Genomic DNA, 18,240 nt, shown 5'->3' on the forward strand with positions numbered 1-18,240 from the left:
CATGTGGACAGCTGTTTAGTGCTGCAGAGATAAATATGACAAGTTTCCTGATAGTTCTGAGGTTCTTCTGTAATCTTTAATTAGATTTTGGATAACTGGCAGTGAAGGTGAAGCTACCTGGGGAAGGCTGTGTTCCATTTGCATCCTAATCTGTTTTCTTGTCAATGACTGAGTTGTCCTTCACTTGAAGACCTGGTACAAAGCTCTTTGTAAAAGAAATTCCTTCACCAAAACAGCAGTTGTGGGTTTGATGTCCTGTGTTGGGTTGTGGTCATAAAGCCTTTTTATGGCATTAAAATCCAGCAGTGATTTTGCACCTTGTCTGTACACTCAAAAACCTCACAGGTTTTATCTCTTGGCTTGTTTTTTGTTGTTTATTTTTCCCCCAGGACAACCAGCAGCAGTGGTGGGCTCACCATCACAAGCTTGCTGAAAGAAAAGGAAGGTTCTGAAGTGGCAAAGTTTACTTTAGAAGAGCTCTGCCTCATTTGCAGCATCCTCAGTACTGCAGAATATTGCCTGGCCACCACCCAGCAGGTGAGTTTTTCCCTCTGAGGGGGCACCAGCTCCTCTTCTGTGTTGCATGGAGACTGGGACAGCCAAAAGTACTAAAAATTCCGTTGATTATTGAGCTCTGCATTATTCATTCTGTATTTCAAAAGAAAAGAATTGATTTTGTTGTTTCTACCTGAGAAAAGTAATTTGCTTGTAATCCTGCTTTGCAGCATCAGTTTTGGGTTCCATCCTTTTCTGCTTGTTACGTAATTTGTTTTGGATTGGGGACCAAATGTTTTTATTTTTAAAAGTTTTTGGGTTCATTATCTCCCCTTCATAAAAACAAGCACAACAATAATTCGAAATATTTTTGGAAAACACTTGCATGAAATACTGGGCCAGTGTGGAGTGGAGAGAGGAGGAATTTATGCTGATGTGATTTGCAGCAGTGCCGCTCATTACATTCAGGTGCTTCCAAAATGCCATGGGTCAGGAATGAGCTGTGATGTTTGGCTGTGTCCAGGCCTCTCCACCACTAGTTCTGGCAATCCTCCTCCTCCTCCTCTACAGTCTGGGCACAGGCAGAGTGTTGAGAAACATCTTTATTAGCAGGACAGATGCCACGGTGTTAAGCTAGTACGGTAGCATGTCATACTAGAGTTACATATTTGACCTTGGAGCTTTAATTCTTTGGGGACGTGGAGCCACCATGGCCCATCCTGGCAGATCAACAGCTCTGGGATGCCAAGAAGGAAAGATTCCCAGTGTCACTGGATGAGTTTTGGGTATAGTTTGGTCACAGATGAAGTTTGAAGAAGCTGACCTTTCCAGGGCATAAGTTTTCAAGAATGATTATTTCAAGTTAGAAACCTGATCTCCCTTGTTTTGTTTTGTTTCCCAACAGTTGGAAGAGAAGCTCAAAGAAAAAGTGAATGCGAGCCTGATGGAGAGGATCAACCTGACAGGAGAGATGGACACTTTCAGTGTGTATGTCCAGCACCTGCCTCCTCCCACAATGTATCAAACATCCCTTTTGTCAGCCAGATGGGGCTGGAGCAGTAACAATCCTGAGATCCTGGTGGATCCCCCTGGATCTACAGCCTGGGCACAGGCATTTCCCTGCTGGGGGAATGGTATCCTCTGCCTGCTCCAGGAGCAGCACTAGCACAGGCTCTAGCTGCTCCCCGTGCTCCAAGCCAAAGGAACAAGAGCACTGGAAAAGGGAAAGGAAATAGTGAGTTTCCATTTGAAACATCATTTGCATCTTGGCAGCTCTGCGAGGTGGCTGTTACATTTCAAGAAAGGAAGCTATTTCAGTACATTCCTTCCTGCTTTAACTTCCCCCTGTTAATCAGCAGCCTTGTCAGTATGATCAAACCCCATTTTAGATGACATAAAAGACTGATCCAATCTTATATTTGGGGATTATAATTGAGAGAAGATTATCATTCATTAAAATAACTTTTCATGTAACGGTGCTAAAAATATTCTGCTCTAACATCCTTTCCTCTCCACCCCTGACAGACAGATTGAATATATTTTTTGAGACAAGAAAATTGAGGCAAATGTTGTTTTGCCTCATATCAGACAAAAGAATATCTTGGCAAGGCTGGGAAAATAATCTCTGCCACCAGCTTCCCCTCTCCCTAAGATTCAGCCCAGATAGCAGTAAGGGGTTTTTTCCAGCAGACTTCCTTCCTGTGATTCCTCCTCTCCTGCTGCAGTGGACAGGATCCCACTGAATCTCCATCCAGCTCTTTCACATGTTCTCAGGCTGCAGAGGCTCCCTTCCCTTCAGGCTCTTCTCAGACCTTTTTAAGAGTGAATCCCTGCCTGAAATCCAGGGTTGCTGTGTCCACTCAGCCAAGGCAAGCCAGGTAGCAGGGAAGGAGAATTAAAATGTGCCATAAGATGGGGTTCTCTTATTATGGACAGGTGGAGGGTGAGTTTTGCCAGCAGGAATCAGCAGCCTTGAGTGGCTGCTTGGTTTCCACAGTGGCTGCCTCACGAGGTGGTTGGTCCCAGACAGCCAATGTGAAGTGTTTTGGAAGTTGTTTAATGTATAGCTCACATTTGCTGCTTTGGACAGGTTTAAAGTCCAGCTGACAGGGCTGATATATCTTGTAACAAAGGCTTTTAATTGACTTTCATTCTGTTCCAGCTGAGGGCTTTGTCCAGCCTTCTGTCAGTGTAAGTCAGAACTATAAACCTCGCTGGTGTTAGCTCATTCAACATCAAACAAGTTGTTTCTTCTGGGATTTGATGTCTTGTTAGGCACAGTCATAAAATAAGTGATAAAACACTGTTTATGCACCCTGGAAAGTGTTTCTTCTTTCAGAGAAAGGCAAGTGCAGAACCACCCCAATTGTGTAGAAAAGGAGGGTTTTATCCCTGGGGTGGCAAAGCAGTTTCTTTAGGGAAAGTGGGAGAAATTATGAGCTCTTCTCGAAGTTCAAGGACAGAAGAATTATTGTAATGTAAATCCAGAAATCCATCATTTCCATCTGTTCTGTGAGATGATGGGCAGCACTCAGAGAACCCCTCAAGTGCTGGGCTCACTGTAGCTGCTGCTCCTTTATGTCCTCAGCTTCCTGATCCATTTCTTGTGTGCCTGTCAGGGGTTGTGTGAGGAGGCACCCACTGCTGCCTGGGGTGAGGATTTTGAGTGTCTTCCTGCAGATCCCTCTCAGCACATCCTGATCCTTTATGTTCCCAACACATTTCCTGCTGCATCACCACCCCTCCTGAGCAGGTGTTTATTTTGAAGTGCAGACAAATGGCTTTCTCCCCCTGTTTGCAAACTTGTGACTTTCAGGTGGGAGCCTGCACTTGGTGATGCAGCTCCTGACAGACTCCTGGGCATAGACACACAAGTGGTGGAGTCACTTTGAGCTTTGTGTTTCTCTTTGGTGCTGAACCACAGCCCTTCCCTCCCAGCCAGTGGCAGCAGGTGCCCTGCAGGAATCAGCAGTGCCCATGGGGTGGTTATTTCAGTCTGGCTCCCTTGGCCTGGTGGAATCCCCCAGGGAGTGGATTATGTGGTGCCCAGCAGAAGCAGAGGCACCAGCAGAAACAGTCACGGGGTTTTTTTTATCCCAATGCAAGTTTTAGATTGTGTAACTTGAAGCCTGTAGTCACTTCATCTCCCATACTAATTTTTCCAACTAATTTTGGATGAGTTTGCCTTTACAAACAAATTAATATCTTTGAAGGAAGCATTGTACTTTGCATCCTGTTCCAGACTTTATGTGCTGGAGCCTGTAGGAAAGGGAACAGGCAGCCTTTTCTGGGTCATGGTGAAGAACAAAACCCAGGTCAGAGTTAAGTGTGGGTGACACCATGTCTCAGTGAGCAGTGACTCCCTGAGCAATATCCAAAACTTCACAAAGACAACGAGGGGGAGGGAAGATGGTTTGAGGAATCATTGCTGAGATTTCTCACAGTCCTGTGATTCTCATCTGTGCTACCATCCTGAGAAAGTGCAAAAGTAAAATCCACTTCTTACAAATACAATCCTGAGGTTGTAAACACGCATCTGTGGCAGATTTAGAGTTGACACTGCTTTTAAAAACTGTGCTCAGAGAAACAGAATTAGTTATTGCTTCTAGCAGAAGCTGTCTGCAGTGGGAGGGCTGGTTCTGTGCCCCTGAGGGGGGTCTGAACTGCTGCAGGCAGAGTTTCTTGGCTGTAGTTTCAGGATCAGCTGCACCTTTGTGCACATCATAATATGGTGGCCTTAAATATGTCTCTAAACAATATCATGCTGTTAAAAAAAAAAATAAAGAGGGGAGGGAGGGAAATGTGTTTCACTGATGTGTCCTTTAGTCTGGTATATGTCTCAGGAACTCAAACAATGGATGGCAGCAGTCCTAGACATAGTGTAAATAAGACATCTGCCTTCATCTTCACACATGGGAGACACAGAACTCATGCAGATGTCATTTTTAAAATCCTCTCTGCAAGTTCCTGTGAGCAGTAGAATATTGGCTGTGAATAAATGGAGAGATGATAAAAATGTTGGTGTTACACAGACTGGATTAAATTTGAAGCTGAATCCCAGTCTGGGTTTGATACTTGGGGATTTCTCCTCTTCATCTGCCACCTTTGATCCCCAACCCCTTATTTGTGTTAAAACAGAGAAAGGTCAACTGTAAAAACATGCTTTCTCCACTGGAGCCCTTTGTGCAGCTCCCTGCAGAATTTCCCAGCTCCTCCTCAGTACAAGTTGTGGCTGTGTGCATTCACATCACAGCACTGCTGTCAGCCAGTAGAGGATTTTCCTCCTCTCACAGTCAAACACTCCAGTTCTGGCACTCTATTACTCTGTGATTCTAAAACTCTTGCTTGATTCTTTTTTTTTTCCCCCTCCTTTGCAGTGTGATCTCCAACAGCATCCAGCTGTTAGTGCAGGACCTGGATGCAGCCTGTGACCCTGCCCTGACTGCTATGAGCAAGGTAGGGGTGGATTTTCAGGAAGAGGTCACCTTAAGATCTGTGTGGAGTTCTTGTGTGCTTTGACTGCTTGATTTCACTACTGATACATTCTTTTACTCTGATGTTTTTTTTCTTAATTTTTAGAGCAGCAAGTGCTGTATTTATAAATACATAACTCACTCCAAACCCTCTTATTATTCAGATTAGAGCTTTCAGGCTTTTTGCACCACATTAAAACCTACAGACAATGAAATACATTCAGTAAGTACTCAAAGCTTTCTCTTTCCACTCCCAATGCCAGTGAGAGCATTTAAAATTGGAAAAACTTTTGTCAGCATAAAAATTCAAATACACCTTCACGTTTGCTCTCCCCTTTATCTTCTTTGGCAGGGAGTTTTACCAGCCTGCTTGTTTGGGGCTCTTAAATGGAGGTACTCAAATGGAGGTGATGTGGAATTGAGATTGAGCCTTATTGCTTCTGTGATCCTCTCAAGGACATATGGAGCCATTCCTGGAGAGGCCCCTATGACTGGAGCTTAAGGATTTTGTTGCAGTTACACTGCTGGCTTTTATATGTTTGAAATGCAGAGTTGTGTTTCCTTGCCAAAGTATTGTGAAAACCCAGACTTGCTTTAGACAGAGGTGAAGACAACAAAAGTGGATTGAACTATATATATATATTTTTTATTTTTTTTAAATTAGAAATATTAAACATAGAGCTCCATTTTTGTAGGATCAACACACTGTCTCGCTGCCATGAATTTTAATAGCTTTCTGCTTTATGATGTATTCCAGCTGTAACCAGCCCCACCACCCCCAGCTAATATTTGAAGTGGAATGCAGCTGGTAATAGAGCTTGTCCAGGTTCCAAATGGAAAGGGGATTTTTTTTGCCCAGTCAAATAACACCACTAGGAAGGGCTCAGCACTTCAGGTGTTGCCTGTGTGCTGTGGCAGCCCCTCAGATCTCCTGAACCTACAGAGTACAGTAATATTGGAATCACTTAGCTCTGGCTGTTTATACCCAAGTAAACCACAACCTTGAGAAAGCAGCAGCTGGTAGGCCATTTATTTTTGTCTTTGGAACACTGGTAAAATGCAGCACATGTGATGGGACTGATGATATATAAACAAGTTTAAGTGTTATGAAATTAGCTAAATAAATACTTGTCACTTGTGCACACACTCCACTATTTGTATCAGACAGAGTCGCTTTTATGTGATTTTTTTATTAGACCTGGATTTGGTGCAAGAGGTTTTTTATCTTCACCCTCCTCCTCCCTTCCCTTCAGGGCTGGGTTATTACTCTGACACTTGAATAAGAAATGCATGGAATTATTTAAACACAGAGTTAGTATTTGGAAATGTAAAATTTCAGCCTGTATTAAAGAAATAAAGATTGTGTGGCTGACCCATTCCAATTTTGCTCTCTCAAGATCCATACTCCATTAGGGCTCTTCCTTTGTTTAGCTTCTTTTCATTTACTTCACTCTGGTGTCCTCCAGGATTGAACATTCCCAGTCCTTTGTTGGAGTCTGGCTTTGGATTTATTTTTTTTTTTCCTTTGCAGAAATGTTCAGGAACTTTAGAGGTAAATTATGAAATGCTTAAACCTCTCAATCCACTTTGGCTGCAGGCCACGTTGAGGGATTTAACACAGAAAACAGCATCAGGAATATTGCTTTCAGCTGGGAATGCTGCTCTGTTTCCATGATTCTTTACTTTGTGTGTTCTGAATAAAATGGTAAATGCTGAGAAGGCCCCATATTACCAAATTTGTCGGTGATAATCCTTACTCAGACTTTACAGCAGGTGTAGGATGATTAAACAGGGCTGTAGGACGGGGAGCTGGGATGTGGGTGGGAGGAGAATTTGCCCTAAACCCCCTGTTGTTATATTCTGGATAACCAAGAACTGTTAATGTGTTTGGACTGATCTGTAGCAGGCACTCACATTGCCTGGTGTGCTTCCTTTTTAATCTGTGGGATGAAGGAGCTGCTAATCTGCATGGGATGTTTTCACCCCAATTAAGTTTATGGATTGCACTGGGTAAGGCTTGATTTACATGCTGAATTAAGCATCGATTTATATGTAAAACTGTGCCTGTAAGTGGGGCTGGGGGACATTTTAGTGCCTCACATCGATCTCTTGCTGGCTTTTTACATTTTCCTAAAACCTTTTTGGCACAGCTGCAATTCCCAGTATCCTCACAGCCCAGTGGACAAAGCAGGGCTTTAATCATTTCTCCACTCCACACACGGAAAACCCCAAGAGCAGAGCAATCAGAGCTGCCAGCTGCTAATTAAAAGCCCTGAGGAGAGGGCCCTGGAACACTGTGCAGAGTGTGACAGTGCAGAGCCCAGCTTGTGGCCCCAGACTCTCTTCTCCCACCATTCCCCTCCCAGCCTTTCCTGCAGGAGCAGCTCCAGGTCAAGGCAGTCTGGAGCCTGCAGGGAGGAGCTGGCAGTGAGGATGCTGCTGGGAACAGGGAGAATTGGAGATTCTTCTTTCTCTGCTCAGTCACAAAGCAGCCCCTTTGCTGGAGGGCTGGACACAGGGGAGGGAGCTGGTGGCTCTTTGGGGACACAGAACCACGGCACACTTGAGCCCCTGCCATTCCCAGGAGGCAGAACAGCCCTTGGGAAGTGCCAAACCACCCCAGTTTTGCCCAGGGTTTCTCTCTCCTGCTGCCTGTTTTAACCTTAACCCTGTGTTTTGTTGTGGGAACCAGGAGGTAGCAGCAGCTCTTCCATCCCTTGCAGACACTCGGTGTCCTCCCAGCCTGCAGGTGCCTTTGGGCTTCTCCCTCTCACTGAAATCTCACTGCTGCTGTTCCTTGGACTCATTTCCAGCTTGTGTATGTAAACTGTGTGGATATCCCAAGGAAAACACAGGACAAGGGAAAAAGAGGAATAAATTTAAAACGACAGGAACAAAGCTTTACCAGCAGAGTTGGGCTCATATTTCTTTTGATGACTTTTCAGTATGTGTGCTATTCCTTTCTCTGCAGCTACTGGGTGTTTTTTTTTGGGGTGAAACACACCCACATGCACACACACACACACAAAAGGACTATTTTTACTGTTCATGCTTTAAAGATTTGGTTGTAAAGTATTGCTTTTGGAATGATGACCAACAAAATGAAAAAGCTACTGTTTCATTGTTGGTGCAATAATTCAGCTCAGCAGTCCCTTCCCACTTTCTGGCTGTTCCCACTCTGTGGGGATGGTGTGTTGGGTGAGGATTGCTCTGTCAAGAAGGGAATGTGTGAATCCATCAGGGAGAAAGGCACAGAATATTTTGTTTGGATGTGATCAGTACCATGAGGAGTAGAAAAGCAGGTGACCAGTGACAGGACTGGAAGGAATGGCTGGAGCTGTTTTAGGTTGGATCTTAGGAAAAGGTTTTTTCCCAGAGGGTGTTGGGGCACTGACCAGGCTCCCCAGGGACTGGTCACACTCTCAGACACAGGGTGGGATTGTTGGGGTGTGTGTGCATGGCCAGGAGCTGAAGTTGATGCTCCTTGTGTGTCCCTTCCAGCTCAGGACATTCTGTGACTCTGTGAAAACCTGTGGAGCAGGTGATGAGGGAGATCTCCCTTCCAGCCCTCCAGCTGATGTGAGATCAGCAGGCTGGGGATTGCTTTGTTTGGTTAACAAAAAGACAGCTTTAATGGGACATGTGTAGACTCAGACACTGTGGTTTTGCAAAGAATTTGGCTTCTCTTTCCCACTAAGTCACTTAGGCTGCGTGTTTTTTTGATGGAATTGAGTCAGCTGAGTTGCAGGGGGCAAAGTAGCCAAATTAAATTAAAACCAGGAATAAAAAACTTCATATGCAAAATGCAGAGCTTGGGAAAACAAGTTTGAGGACAAACAGCCCCTCAAAGGAAAAGCTCCTCTTCCATATGTGCCCAGTTTCCTTTCCTGATTTCCTATGAGTTTGCCTCCTGTCTCATCTCCAGCATGAGGAACAGATCTCCAAAGAGGTACTGGGAGAACATTGCCGAGTTCTGAGCAGCAGCAGCAGAACTGAGTGTGCTTTTCTGGATGCTTCTGTTCCTCAGTGAGACTCTGGTGGACCAAATCACCTTGTTTTTGTTTTTGTTTTTGTTTTTCCACTTGACTTAAATTGGGAGTACCCTGTGTGTGCTGCAAACCAGGCTCAGAGAAAGTCAAACTGAGCCACACATCTGGCTCACAGGGGCTGTTCTCTTCAAGTTCTGCTGAGAATAAATGAAACCAAAATGGGAGGTTGAGTAACTCTTCTTGTTCTGTGCTTTTTACATGCATTTGGAAGAGCTGGAATTGGGCATCTTGGCTTGTACACCAGCAGTGTTTTCAGTGAGCTATGCTGGTACAGAGTGCTTTGGACTTTAAGACTTTTTACCTCTTCCATCTATCTGTCATCAATCTCACCAGTATTAAAGTCTTGGCTGCCATACAGGAATCCAGACTTTGCAAGCTTGCAGATATTTTCTCAAATGCCTGTAATCAGGATTTATATGGGCACTTCATCCCAGCAAATTGGAAACTGTTAAATATTAAAGCAGCCTGGTGTGCTCCAAAGGCTGTTTCAATCCTAGTGGTCCCCATTTCTGTGGGTTACTGGTCACAGTCTCTGTTCTGGTGCAAAAGGGGCTGCTCTGGCTTTTCTTTGTGTCCTCTTATGGAAGGGTTTTGCCTAATCACTTTTAATGATGAAGAGCTTGACCTTGGTGGTGAATAGAGGCAGTCTCTAAATGATTCCTTAGCAATCCCCTGGCAGGAAGTTTGTACAATTTCCCTTACCTTACCATTGAATCTTAATGAATTGAACAGTCATTTTTGGTTGTTTTTCCCCTTTGTGCAGATGCAGTGGCAGAATGTGGAACATGTTGGTGACCAGAGTCCTTATGTCACCTCAGTGATCCTCCACATTAAACAGAATGTCCCCATCATCCGTGACAACCTGGCCTCCACAAGGAAGTATTTCACTCAGTTCTGCATAAAATTTGCAAAGTAAGTTACCAACAGGCACAGTTTATTCAGCTCATCCCATAAAACAGTGTGATGGTCACTGTGTGTTCTCTGCCAAGAAAGTTTTGGGTTTGGCATCTTTAAAAGACTTGGAATATCTGACTTTAGATATGACTCTTGCTGTGAGAAAACCTACTTTTCTTCCATGGGGCTTCCAGGGACTGAGAAATTTGCCTCAAAATAACATTTACAGTAAGCCCTGTAAGAAGGGCATGTGTGAGAAATATATTCTACCTTCACAGTCTAAAAACTGCTGGTCTGTGCAAAAATAGCTCAGTCAGGAGGGGAAATTCCCACTTAAATGTTGGGGGATATTAAAGTATCTTCCTGGCAAGTCACTTGAAGTTGAGCAGCATGAAAGAAATGACAGAAGAGACAGAAATCAGGGTGGACATCCAAACTTTCATCTCTGTGTCTGAAACAAACATTCAGTTCTTTGGGAGGATAACTCTGAGCTCTTCCCTGGTTGCCTGTGGCCAGCTGAGCTCCACATGTCAATGCCCCAGGAAAATCCCTCAGGAGGGCTCTGCCAGTGTAGCTGCTGCTTTTGGTGTCACATGTGACCGTGCTGGGGGACTTGTGAGCAGTGGCGTGCGTGTCATATGTCACTCTAAAATACCTTAACATTTCATTCATCTCTGATAAGGTAATCACCCTAAAATAAGCTCCCTGGCCTGGCAAGGACTGTGTGGGCTGGAGATTTGAGCTGCAGCTCCTGCCTCGGCAGGGTGGGATGCAGCAGCTATCCTGGGAACTGGGAGCTTTCCCAGCAGGGAGGCTCTGCTGGCAGTTTCATCCCTCTCTCTGTCTTGGGGTACTCATGAGTTTGCATTAAGGAGCAGTTACTGATAAATCATGTAATGGTATTGCCCAGAATCACTATTTGAAATGCTGTCTCAGTGAGAATTTATTGTACAGAAACCTTCTGGGTGGTTACGCTCGACTTTTATGTGATAAATAAAACCCCCCATTTATTCAGCTGTTCACAGCACACTCTTAATACCTCAGCTTAGTTGCCTCCCTTTTAACTTTATTGTTAGGCACATACCAAGTAAACTCCAGATGAAACAGCTCTCAGATTTGAGTGAAGTTCCCATCTAAGCTGAGTGTCCTCATCCATGAGCACAGAAGCCACTGCTCTCCAAAACCCCTTTTTTAAGACAACTGCAGCTCTTACCTGCAGCACATTAAAATTAAGACACAGTCCTGAACTCAGTGTGCCATGGATCAGGTGTAGAAGGGTAAAAATGGATTCCTGAAGATTGATTTTGCTGGATCTGTGCAACTTGGTGCTAAGAAGAACCAGCCCAGTGGTAAGGGAGCACTGGTCTCCTTAAAATGCCTTTTAATGCCTACAAATATTTGTATTTTTGAAACTCTGAGTTCTTATGGAATATGCTGGCTTGGCCAATATAAATACCTGGCCTTTTGTGTGCCCCACAATGCTGCAAATCCTTTTAACAGGCCTTGTGCTTCTCCACATGTTAATGCCTGTGTCTTTGTGAGCTGCCACTTCTCGGCTCTAATGGATTGTATAAAGCGCGAGTGTTGAGTTACAGGACCACAGGGGAGAAGGCAGCTAAAGTCACTAAATTTAAAACAGCAGGATCTGAGCCAAGTCTGGAGAGAAGAAAAATGGCCATCAGAAATGGCATCAATCCTCTAACCTAATTTGTCATTTTTGCTTTGTTTTGAGCGATGTGTGAGTGGCACTCCCTGGGGACAGCGAGCAGCCAGCGGCTTTCCAGGAGGCTTTGGCAGGCAGGGTGGGGGGCTCCTTGTCCTCTGAAATCAAACCCCAGAGCAGCAAAGCCGTGGCTGCTATGCTGGGATGTGTTTGGGAAGTCCATGACCTGACCTGAATGAGGAAGAGATTAGAACTGAGAGACAGGAAAAACAAACACTTCTCCCCCTCGCCGGGGAAGCGGCTCCTCCGTTAGCGGCAGCCAGGCGTGGTGGGTGCTGTGTCCTTCCAGGTGCTCCAGCTAAAAAGTGACAGCAGTTTGGTGGAAGAAGTTGTGGTGTGGAGGCTTCTGGAGCTTTCAGGGCTGAGCTCAGCCTGGGAAGGGCTGGTCATCAGCTTGGAGGGGACAACATAGAGCAAAACCTTCCTCGGCTGCACTCAGAACCTGTGAGGGATGTCCTGCAGTAGCTCAGGCTGTCAGACAGACAGACAGACTGTGGTTGCATGTCTGTCTGTGCTTCACTCAGCAAGGCATTGTGTCTGATGCATCATCTGTGCAGGGGATTAGGAAAACACAGGCTTTGGTGGAGCCCCTCCCGTTGGATGGGAGCCTCTCAGATGCTGTGGTTCCTCATCTGTTTTATTATTACACTGGGGACTTATCTGCTTCTAGGGAGAGTTTGCTGGGCTCAGTTTTATAGCTGGAGCTGTAAATGAATTCTGGCATCCAATCTAGCTGTGATTGTGCAGGGAGTAAAGGCATTCAGAGCACAGAGCCTCGTGCAGAGCATTACCCCTGAACATGCACGTATTATTCACATCAGGATTGCCTGCTGTACTCTGAGAGCACCAGGCATTGAGTCCAGCCTAGGCAAGAGGCTCCAGTGCATTTTTCTGTTACGTGCAACTGCTCTTGATGGTCTCTGCTAGTCCAAAAAAAAAAATGGGGGGAGGAGAAAAAAGAATCCAGAGCAGCCCTTGGCTCTTACAGTTTGTCTTGTCTGTCCTGCTGGAGCTGGGAAGCTGTTTCCAATAAGGCAACGTGAAATAAGAGGCATGTGGGGATGGAAGGTTGCTTTACCCCTCTGCACTGATGGTGGGTGGCCATCCAAAGGGGCCTGGGAATTGTTTCATGCAAGACAGATTGCTGTCTATGGGAGATTGTGTGGTTATATAGAAAAGAAGATTAAAACCAACAGGGGAGGGGGTCCTTGGGCTGCCACCCTGCAGAGGAAAAGGCTCACCCTGTTTCTCATACACAACATGAGCTTTAGCTCCATGCCTGACCTTGCAGAGGGAGGGACAATTGGATCTACCTACACTATCAAAGGCACAATTAATTTCTTGCTCTCTTCTGCCAGCAGTGAGCTGCTGCATTCAGAGTTGCTGCCAATTTATCATTTTCTAGAATCACCTAAGCTCCAGCTGTGCTCATCACTCTCTAATTGCCCTCTGGGAATTAGTTATAGACCTGAAAAATGGACTTTTAAAACAGATAGGTTAAATCTCCACTGTAATGCTTTTGTGCAAGAGGAGCCAGGGCTTCTTTTCTTCTTCCTCTTTTTGTTTTGTTGCCAGGGTTGTTTCTCTGGTGGCCAAATTCAAAGCTGCTTGGGGGCAGCCCAGTAGCTGGTTCTCAACAGTAGTTTGAAATTTTTCTCCTTGACACCTCTCCAGGATAAAATGATTCACTGAGAGAGGTAGTGACTGTGTCTGAGGGAAGGAACCTTTGCTTATGAGGGCTCTTCCTTTGGGTTTGCTCAGCAGCTTGGCATGCTCCGTGCCTGAGCTACACTTTTGTCATTCTTCCATGAGAAAGGATGAGAAATAAATGTCCTGGCTTGGAAAACAGGTGGCAGGACAAACAAGATGCTATCCATGCTCCTTGCTTTGTGGGGAGGAAACAAAAAGCTTAACAGATGCGAGGAGGAAACCACACTGAATTTAGATCATCATCAGGAGCAGCCTCAGTCCAAAGCACAGCAAGCAGACCCACTGACACTCTCCTAGGACAGAGCCATTAAAACATGAGAGCTGCCACCAGGTCATGGAAATGTGAGCCCTGCAGGCATTCAGCCAAAGGAGGACATGTGAAAGAAGCAGAGTACATTAAAAACAAGGCAGCAAGAGGAAGACTTGTTCAAGTGGTGTGGTCCTGACAGAGTTTGCTGCTCATGCAGCTCCTGAGCTTTCCTGGTGCTGCTCCTTGGTGGAGTGGATGGGCAGGAACTTGTCCTGCAGGAATGAAACTGCTTCAAAGCCTCAGATCAAGAGGCAAAAAGCAAAAAGCAAAGCTGATGCTCTGAATTGGTGAATATTGGGCTTCCATCCTCACCAAGCTCTCTCTGATTGGGCAGTCATTTTTTTCAGTCTGGAGTCCATGACAGTAAAATAGGATAAATGGTGTTTTCCTTTTCACAAAACTTATTCTTGTCTTGATTGTGTTGGCCAGGAGCTTTCTGGCAGGATGCCTCTGTGTGAGTGTCCAGGGCCCAGCAGACCTCCAGCCTTGGCTGCACCTCAAGTTCAGTGTGTAATATTCATGTTATGGAATTAATTGTGTGCAGGAAAACATAGGTTCTGGATACAGTCAAGATACATCCACTCATGAGCACTGAGACTAATCCTGGTGTGTTGCTGTTTTTATGAGGCACAATAGTTTGTTTGCTGACCTTTTACTGTAATATTTCATATTTAGTTTATAACAATTCATTTACCTAGAGTGTGTGTGCAGCTTCTCGGTAAACTTTGAAATCAGGAGGGATTAAAGCAAAAGAACTGTCCCTAGAGGTTGGGATTTTTTTATTTAGTATATTTAACATGTCTGGAATCAGTTTGGGAAGCTGGCACTCAGAGTTGTGTCTTTGTGGAAGCCATCCTGGTTTGGTTCTGCATGCTTTGTCACCACAAAAGACTGTCTGACTGCAACTGTTCTTATGTAATTGTGTCATTTGGTATCTCTCCTGCAGCTCCTTCATTCCCAAGTTCATTAACCATCTCTTCAAGTGCAAACCTATCAGCATGGTGGGTGCAGAACAGGTAAGAAGAAATAGGTGCATTGGTTGTCATATTTGATGGCTTTTGGGTTCAAGAAATTGAGTCATCTCCCACCCTGCCTGTGGGCTGGACCCTGCTGCTCTGGGAGGATGGCATTTGGATTTCAGCTGTCCCCTGCACACAGAGCTTGTTAGCCCTGTGGGCTCATTAAAAAAAAATAAAAAGGAAAAAGGGAAAAAAAAAGCAGAAACATCCCCCTAATGGGACTGCAGTGAACTTCAAATGGGTGCCTTCAAAGCTGCTTGGGTTTTAGGCATCAAAGATGGTTCTGAGCAGTGTCTGAAAAATGAAACAGGAGCTTTACATCAAAACCTTCCTCGTCCTTAATGGAAAGCAAATGAGTAAAGCTGGGTACCCACTCGTCTTGTGTGATGAGCAATAACCTGAGAGTGATTAAAGGGAGTCTTTTTAAAATAAGCTGCTCAAGTGATTAACCAGCAGTGGGCTTGTGTCTAATGTTAAAAGCTTTCAATATTCCTGTATGGGAATAACAGGCCCAATTTGCTTCTTTAAAGCAGACTGGGAAGGTTTTTATTAGCCTGATTCCCAGAGAATACATCTCATTAGAAGTGGGACATACCTCCCTGGGGCTAGGGGTACAGAGGTCTCAATAGCTGATCTCTCTCTCTGCAGCATGTAGAACCCCAGTTCCCTCAAATAATTCCCTTTTGAATTCCCCTGGTCACCCACCAGCATCTTTCCATGCCACTTTCTCCTCCCTGGTGCAAGTGTTGCTGGGGAGTGCATTTTCCTGGCCTTTCTGGTTCTACACACAGCTTTTTCCTGCTGTTTGCTAATAATTACAGTTGGAATATGAATACTGGGGTGATATTTATGGAGGTATTCAGTGTTCAGTGCAGGGAACAAGACCTGTGGGGTTTTGCTTTCTGTATTTTCCTCTCTGACTTAACAGCTCTGCATCCCAGCGAGCTTTGGCAGTGAGTTAGCAATGCCAGGGACCTGGAATGGGTCACAGGGGAAAAGAGGTGGGGGAACAGAGTCTGCAAGAGCTGTGCCTGTGGGAAGGGCTGCAGGGTGTGCAGAACTCCTGTGAGCCATGAGAAAGGTTATGTAGGAAAGGTGTGAACTCCCCAGCCATGGAACCTCTCCCTCTCTGGGATCCCTGGTAGACACACAGGAATCCAGCTGTGACAGCCTGAGCTGTGGGCTCCAGCAGCCTGGGGTGCACAGCTCATCTGTGCTGTGGTTTCCTGGCTTCCCAGGAGGAGATTGATGGCATCAGTTCTTCTCTTGCAAATCATGGGAGGGCAGCACCCAGCAAGGACACGGTGCACAGATAACGGGGTCCAGATTCCAGCCGGCCTGACCTGCCTCTCCTCCTCCTCCTCCTCCACAGCCCTTGTGTTCCTTTGAATTCCCACATGTGCTGAGGCCAGTCTTCACATGGTTGTGGTCGCTGCTGGGTGTTCTGCAGTGCCCAGAATGTTTTGTGTCCCTGCAGAACGAGCTTCCACTGGCTCCCTTTGTGAGGAAATGCTCTGGGTGTGCCCAGCGGGCTTCCACACTCAAATTGGGCTGCTCTTCCTCTAGTTTGATTTCAGATTTCTCTTTGTCTCTTCAGACATACTTTGTGCAATCAGAGGAGTGTGGGATTCAAGATAAATTTGTTCTAATTTGCCTTAACCCCCACAGCATTTTGTCATGAGGCAGTGCTGCTCTGTCTGGGCTCAGTTTTATGGCTGCTGCTTATTTATTTGCTGAGGTAGTAACAAACAACATCGAGGTTGTGAGCTGTTCTCAATGTAGATGTATTGTGTGACAGTTTTTAAGGAAAGAAACCCCAATCAAGGGGTTGAATAAATGAAGAAAATCTGACACTGTGGGTGGCAGGGTGCAGGAGGAAGCGTGGTGTTAGTTTGTTTGGCCTTGGTAGCTAAACCATGGTACAGCTCCAGGTAATCAGGATTGTTTCACTTCATACTGCTGGGGGAAGGACTGGAAATCTGTGCCTGATGTGCCAGATGTTGGGCTGCCATAAGTCATTTCCAGTCAGCAGAGCAGTGCTCTGTTAAATTCAGCCAGGATGCTGATGTGTAGCCATGGGTGATCATGTCTCCTGGAAGTGTCATGGCTCTGTCCCTCCTGTTCCTGCAGTCCAACCACCAGCACTTCCTCCAGTGTGGGAAGTGTTAAACTTTTAGGGATGTTGGGTTACAGCAGCTGACAGATCTTGGTAGAAGGAGCCTGAGTAACAGAGTGTGGTTAACTCTTGCAGCTGCTGCTGGACACTCACTCTCTGAAGATGGTTCTCCTGGATCTGCCCTCCATTGGGTCCCAAGTGGTGAGGAAGGCTCCTGCCAGCTACACAAAGATAGTGGTGAAAGGCATGACTCGGGCTGAAATGATCCTGAAGGTAACTCAAGACTTTTGTTAACCTGCCAGCCAGACTGCTGGACTGGGAATTGGAGTGAGTGAATTCCAGGGGGCCCTTCCTTTGAATGCAGCAATCTGCAATTGCACATGAGCGTTTGTGAGCCTGGCTGGGGGCTCTGCCAGCTGCTCACAGAACTGGCTCACTCCCCTTGGGTTTGCCCCCACTCTCTCCTAATACCACATTTGAGTTTTCACCCTCACTTCTCAGGGCAACCAAAGGCTTGAGTTCTGTTTGCTTGGAGAGTTGAGGCACCAGGTTCCCTCAGGAGCTTGTGAAAATCAGAGTTTGCATCCGTGAGTGTCTGCTGTGGGGCAAACCCCAGGGTTCAGGTTACTGCAGGCCTTTGTGCAGACTCCATCACGCAGGGGAGCCAAGCCGTGCTTGAGTCACCTGTTTACTGTCTAGTGTAACAGCCAGTGCAAACATGTCTGGGTTACTGTATTCACCAGAGCCCTTTTTTTCATTTTCCAGACCTGGTGCCTGGAAAATGACCCAAAAGCAGTGTGTTGTCTTCATAAAAAGCAACAAGCAAAGCAATCTGCCCTTCCCAGTTTGGTGCTGGAGTCAGAAGTCAGGTTTGGTCCTGGGAGAAGCCGTGGGAGCTGTACAGTTGTACCCTCCTGGGTGATGGGATTGTCCCCTGCTCAGCAATGCTGGGAAGGCATTCCTGTGAGGGAATTAGTGGGACCTGGGGTCAGGCAGGACAGGCAGCTGCCAGCCAGAGCCTCCTGTAAAGCAGAGCCAAGGCAAGGGGGGTGAGGAGGCTGGGCTGTCCCTCCTCGCCTGCTGCTCAGCGTGGCTCTGCTCCCATGCCCAGGGGAATGTCACAGTTGAGGTGTGCTCTGCATTCAGGCATTAGCTCTCCATGCTTTTGGAGTAAGGTGACCCAGATGTTAGGGAATTGTAGTCCAAATTTTCTTAGAAATGACCTGAATAAAAATGTCCTGGTTTGTGCTCATGGGAGCAGGGAAGATTGGTGCCTGTTGCACACAGAACAGGTCTTTCCTTGGAGCTCATGTGTGAATCAGAAGAGTAGTGGAGTTAATTTGTCTGCCCTTAGCATCCCATTGGAGAGGAAAGCAGCAGAGGGAGAGCTGCAGGTCCCCAGGCTGTGCAGCAGCAGTGGCCCTGCTGTCACACAGCCTGTGCTGGCCCTGC

General features: G+C 46.0%; 1 protein-coding gene across 5 annotated transcripts in view; it reads left to right on the forward strand.

The window, feature by feature from the left end:
• VPS53 (VPS53 subunit of GARP complex) overlaps positions 1–18,240 on the forward strand; it is a 61,990-nt gene that overhangs the window by 39,040 nt on the left and 4,710 nt on the right. For 4 of the 5 annotated variants that reach the window (XR_004499836.1, XM_015646850.2, XM_015646851.2 and 1 more), the window contains exons 15-20: positions 390–537; positions 1,400–1,482; positions 4,872–4,950; positions 9,780–9,928; positions 14,600–14,669; positions 16,924–17,061. Coding sequence is in view for 4 of the 5 variants with exons in the window: in XM_015646850.2 (XP_015502336.1) it covers positions 390–537; positions 1,400–1,482; positions 4,872–4,950; positions 9,780–9,928; positions 14,600–14,669; positions 16,924–17,061 (667 nt within the window). In the remaining variant the exon portion in view is untranslated. Of the gene's footprint in view, positions 1–389; positions 538–1,399; positions 1,483–4,871; positions 4,951–6,498; positions 6,783–9,779; positions 9,929–14,599; positions 14,670–16,923; positions 17,062–18,240 lie in introns of those variants that run through there. The other variant, XM_015646852.3, reaches the window with a different exon arrangement.

Source organism: Parus major, chromosome 19 (genome assembly GCF_001522545.3).
Source record: "Parus major isolate Abel chromosome 19, Parus_major1.1, whole genome shotgun sequence".
In the NCBI taxonomy this organism is placed as follows: Eukaryota; Metazoa; Chordata; class Aves; order Passeriformes; family Paridae; genus Parus; species Parus major.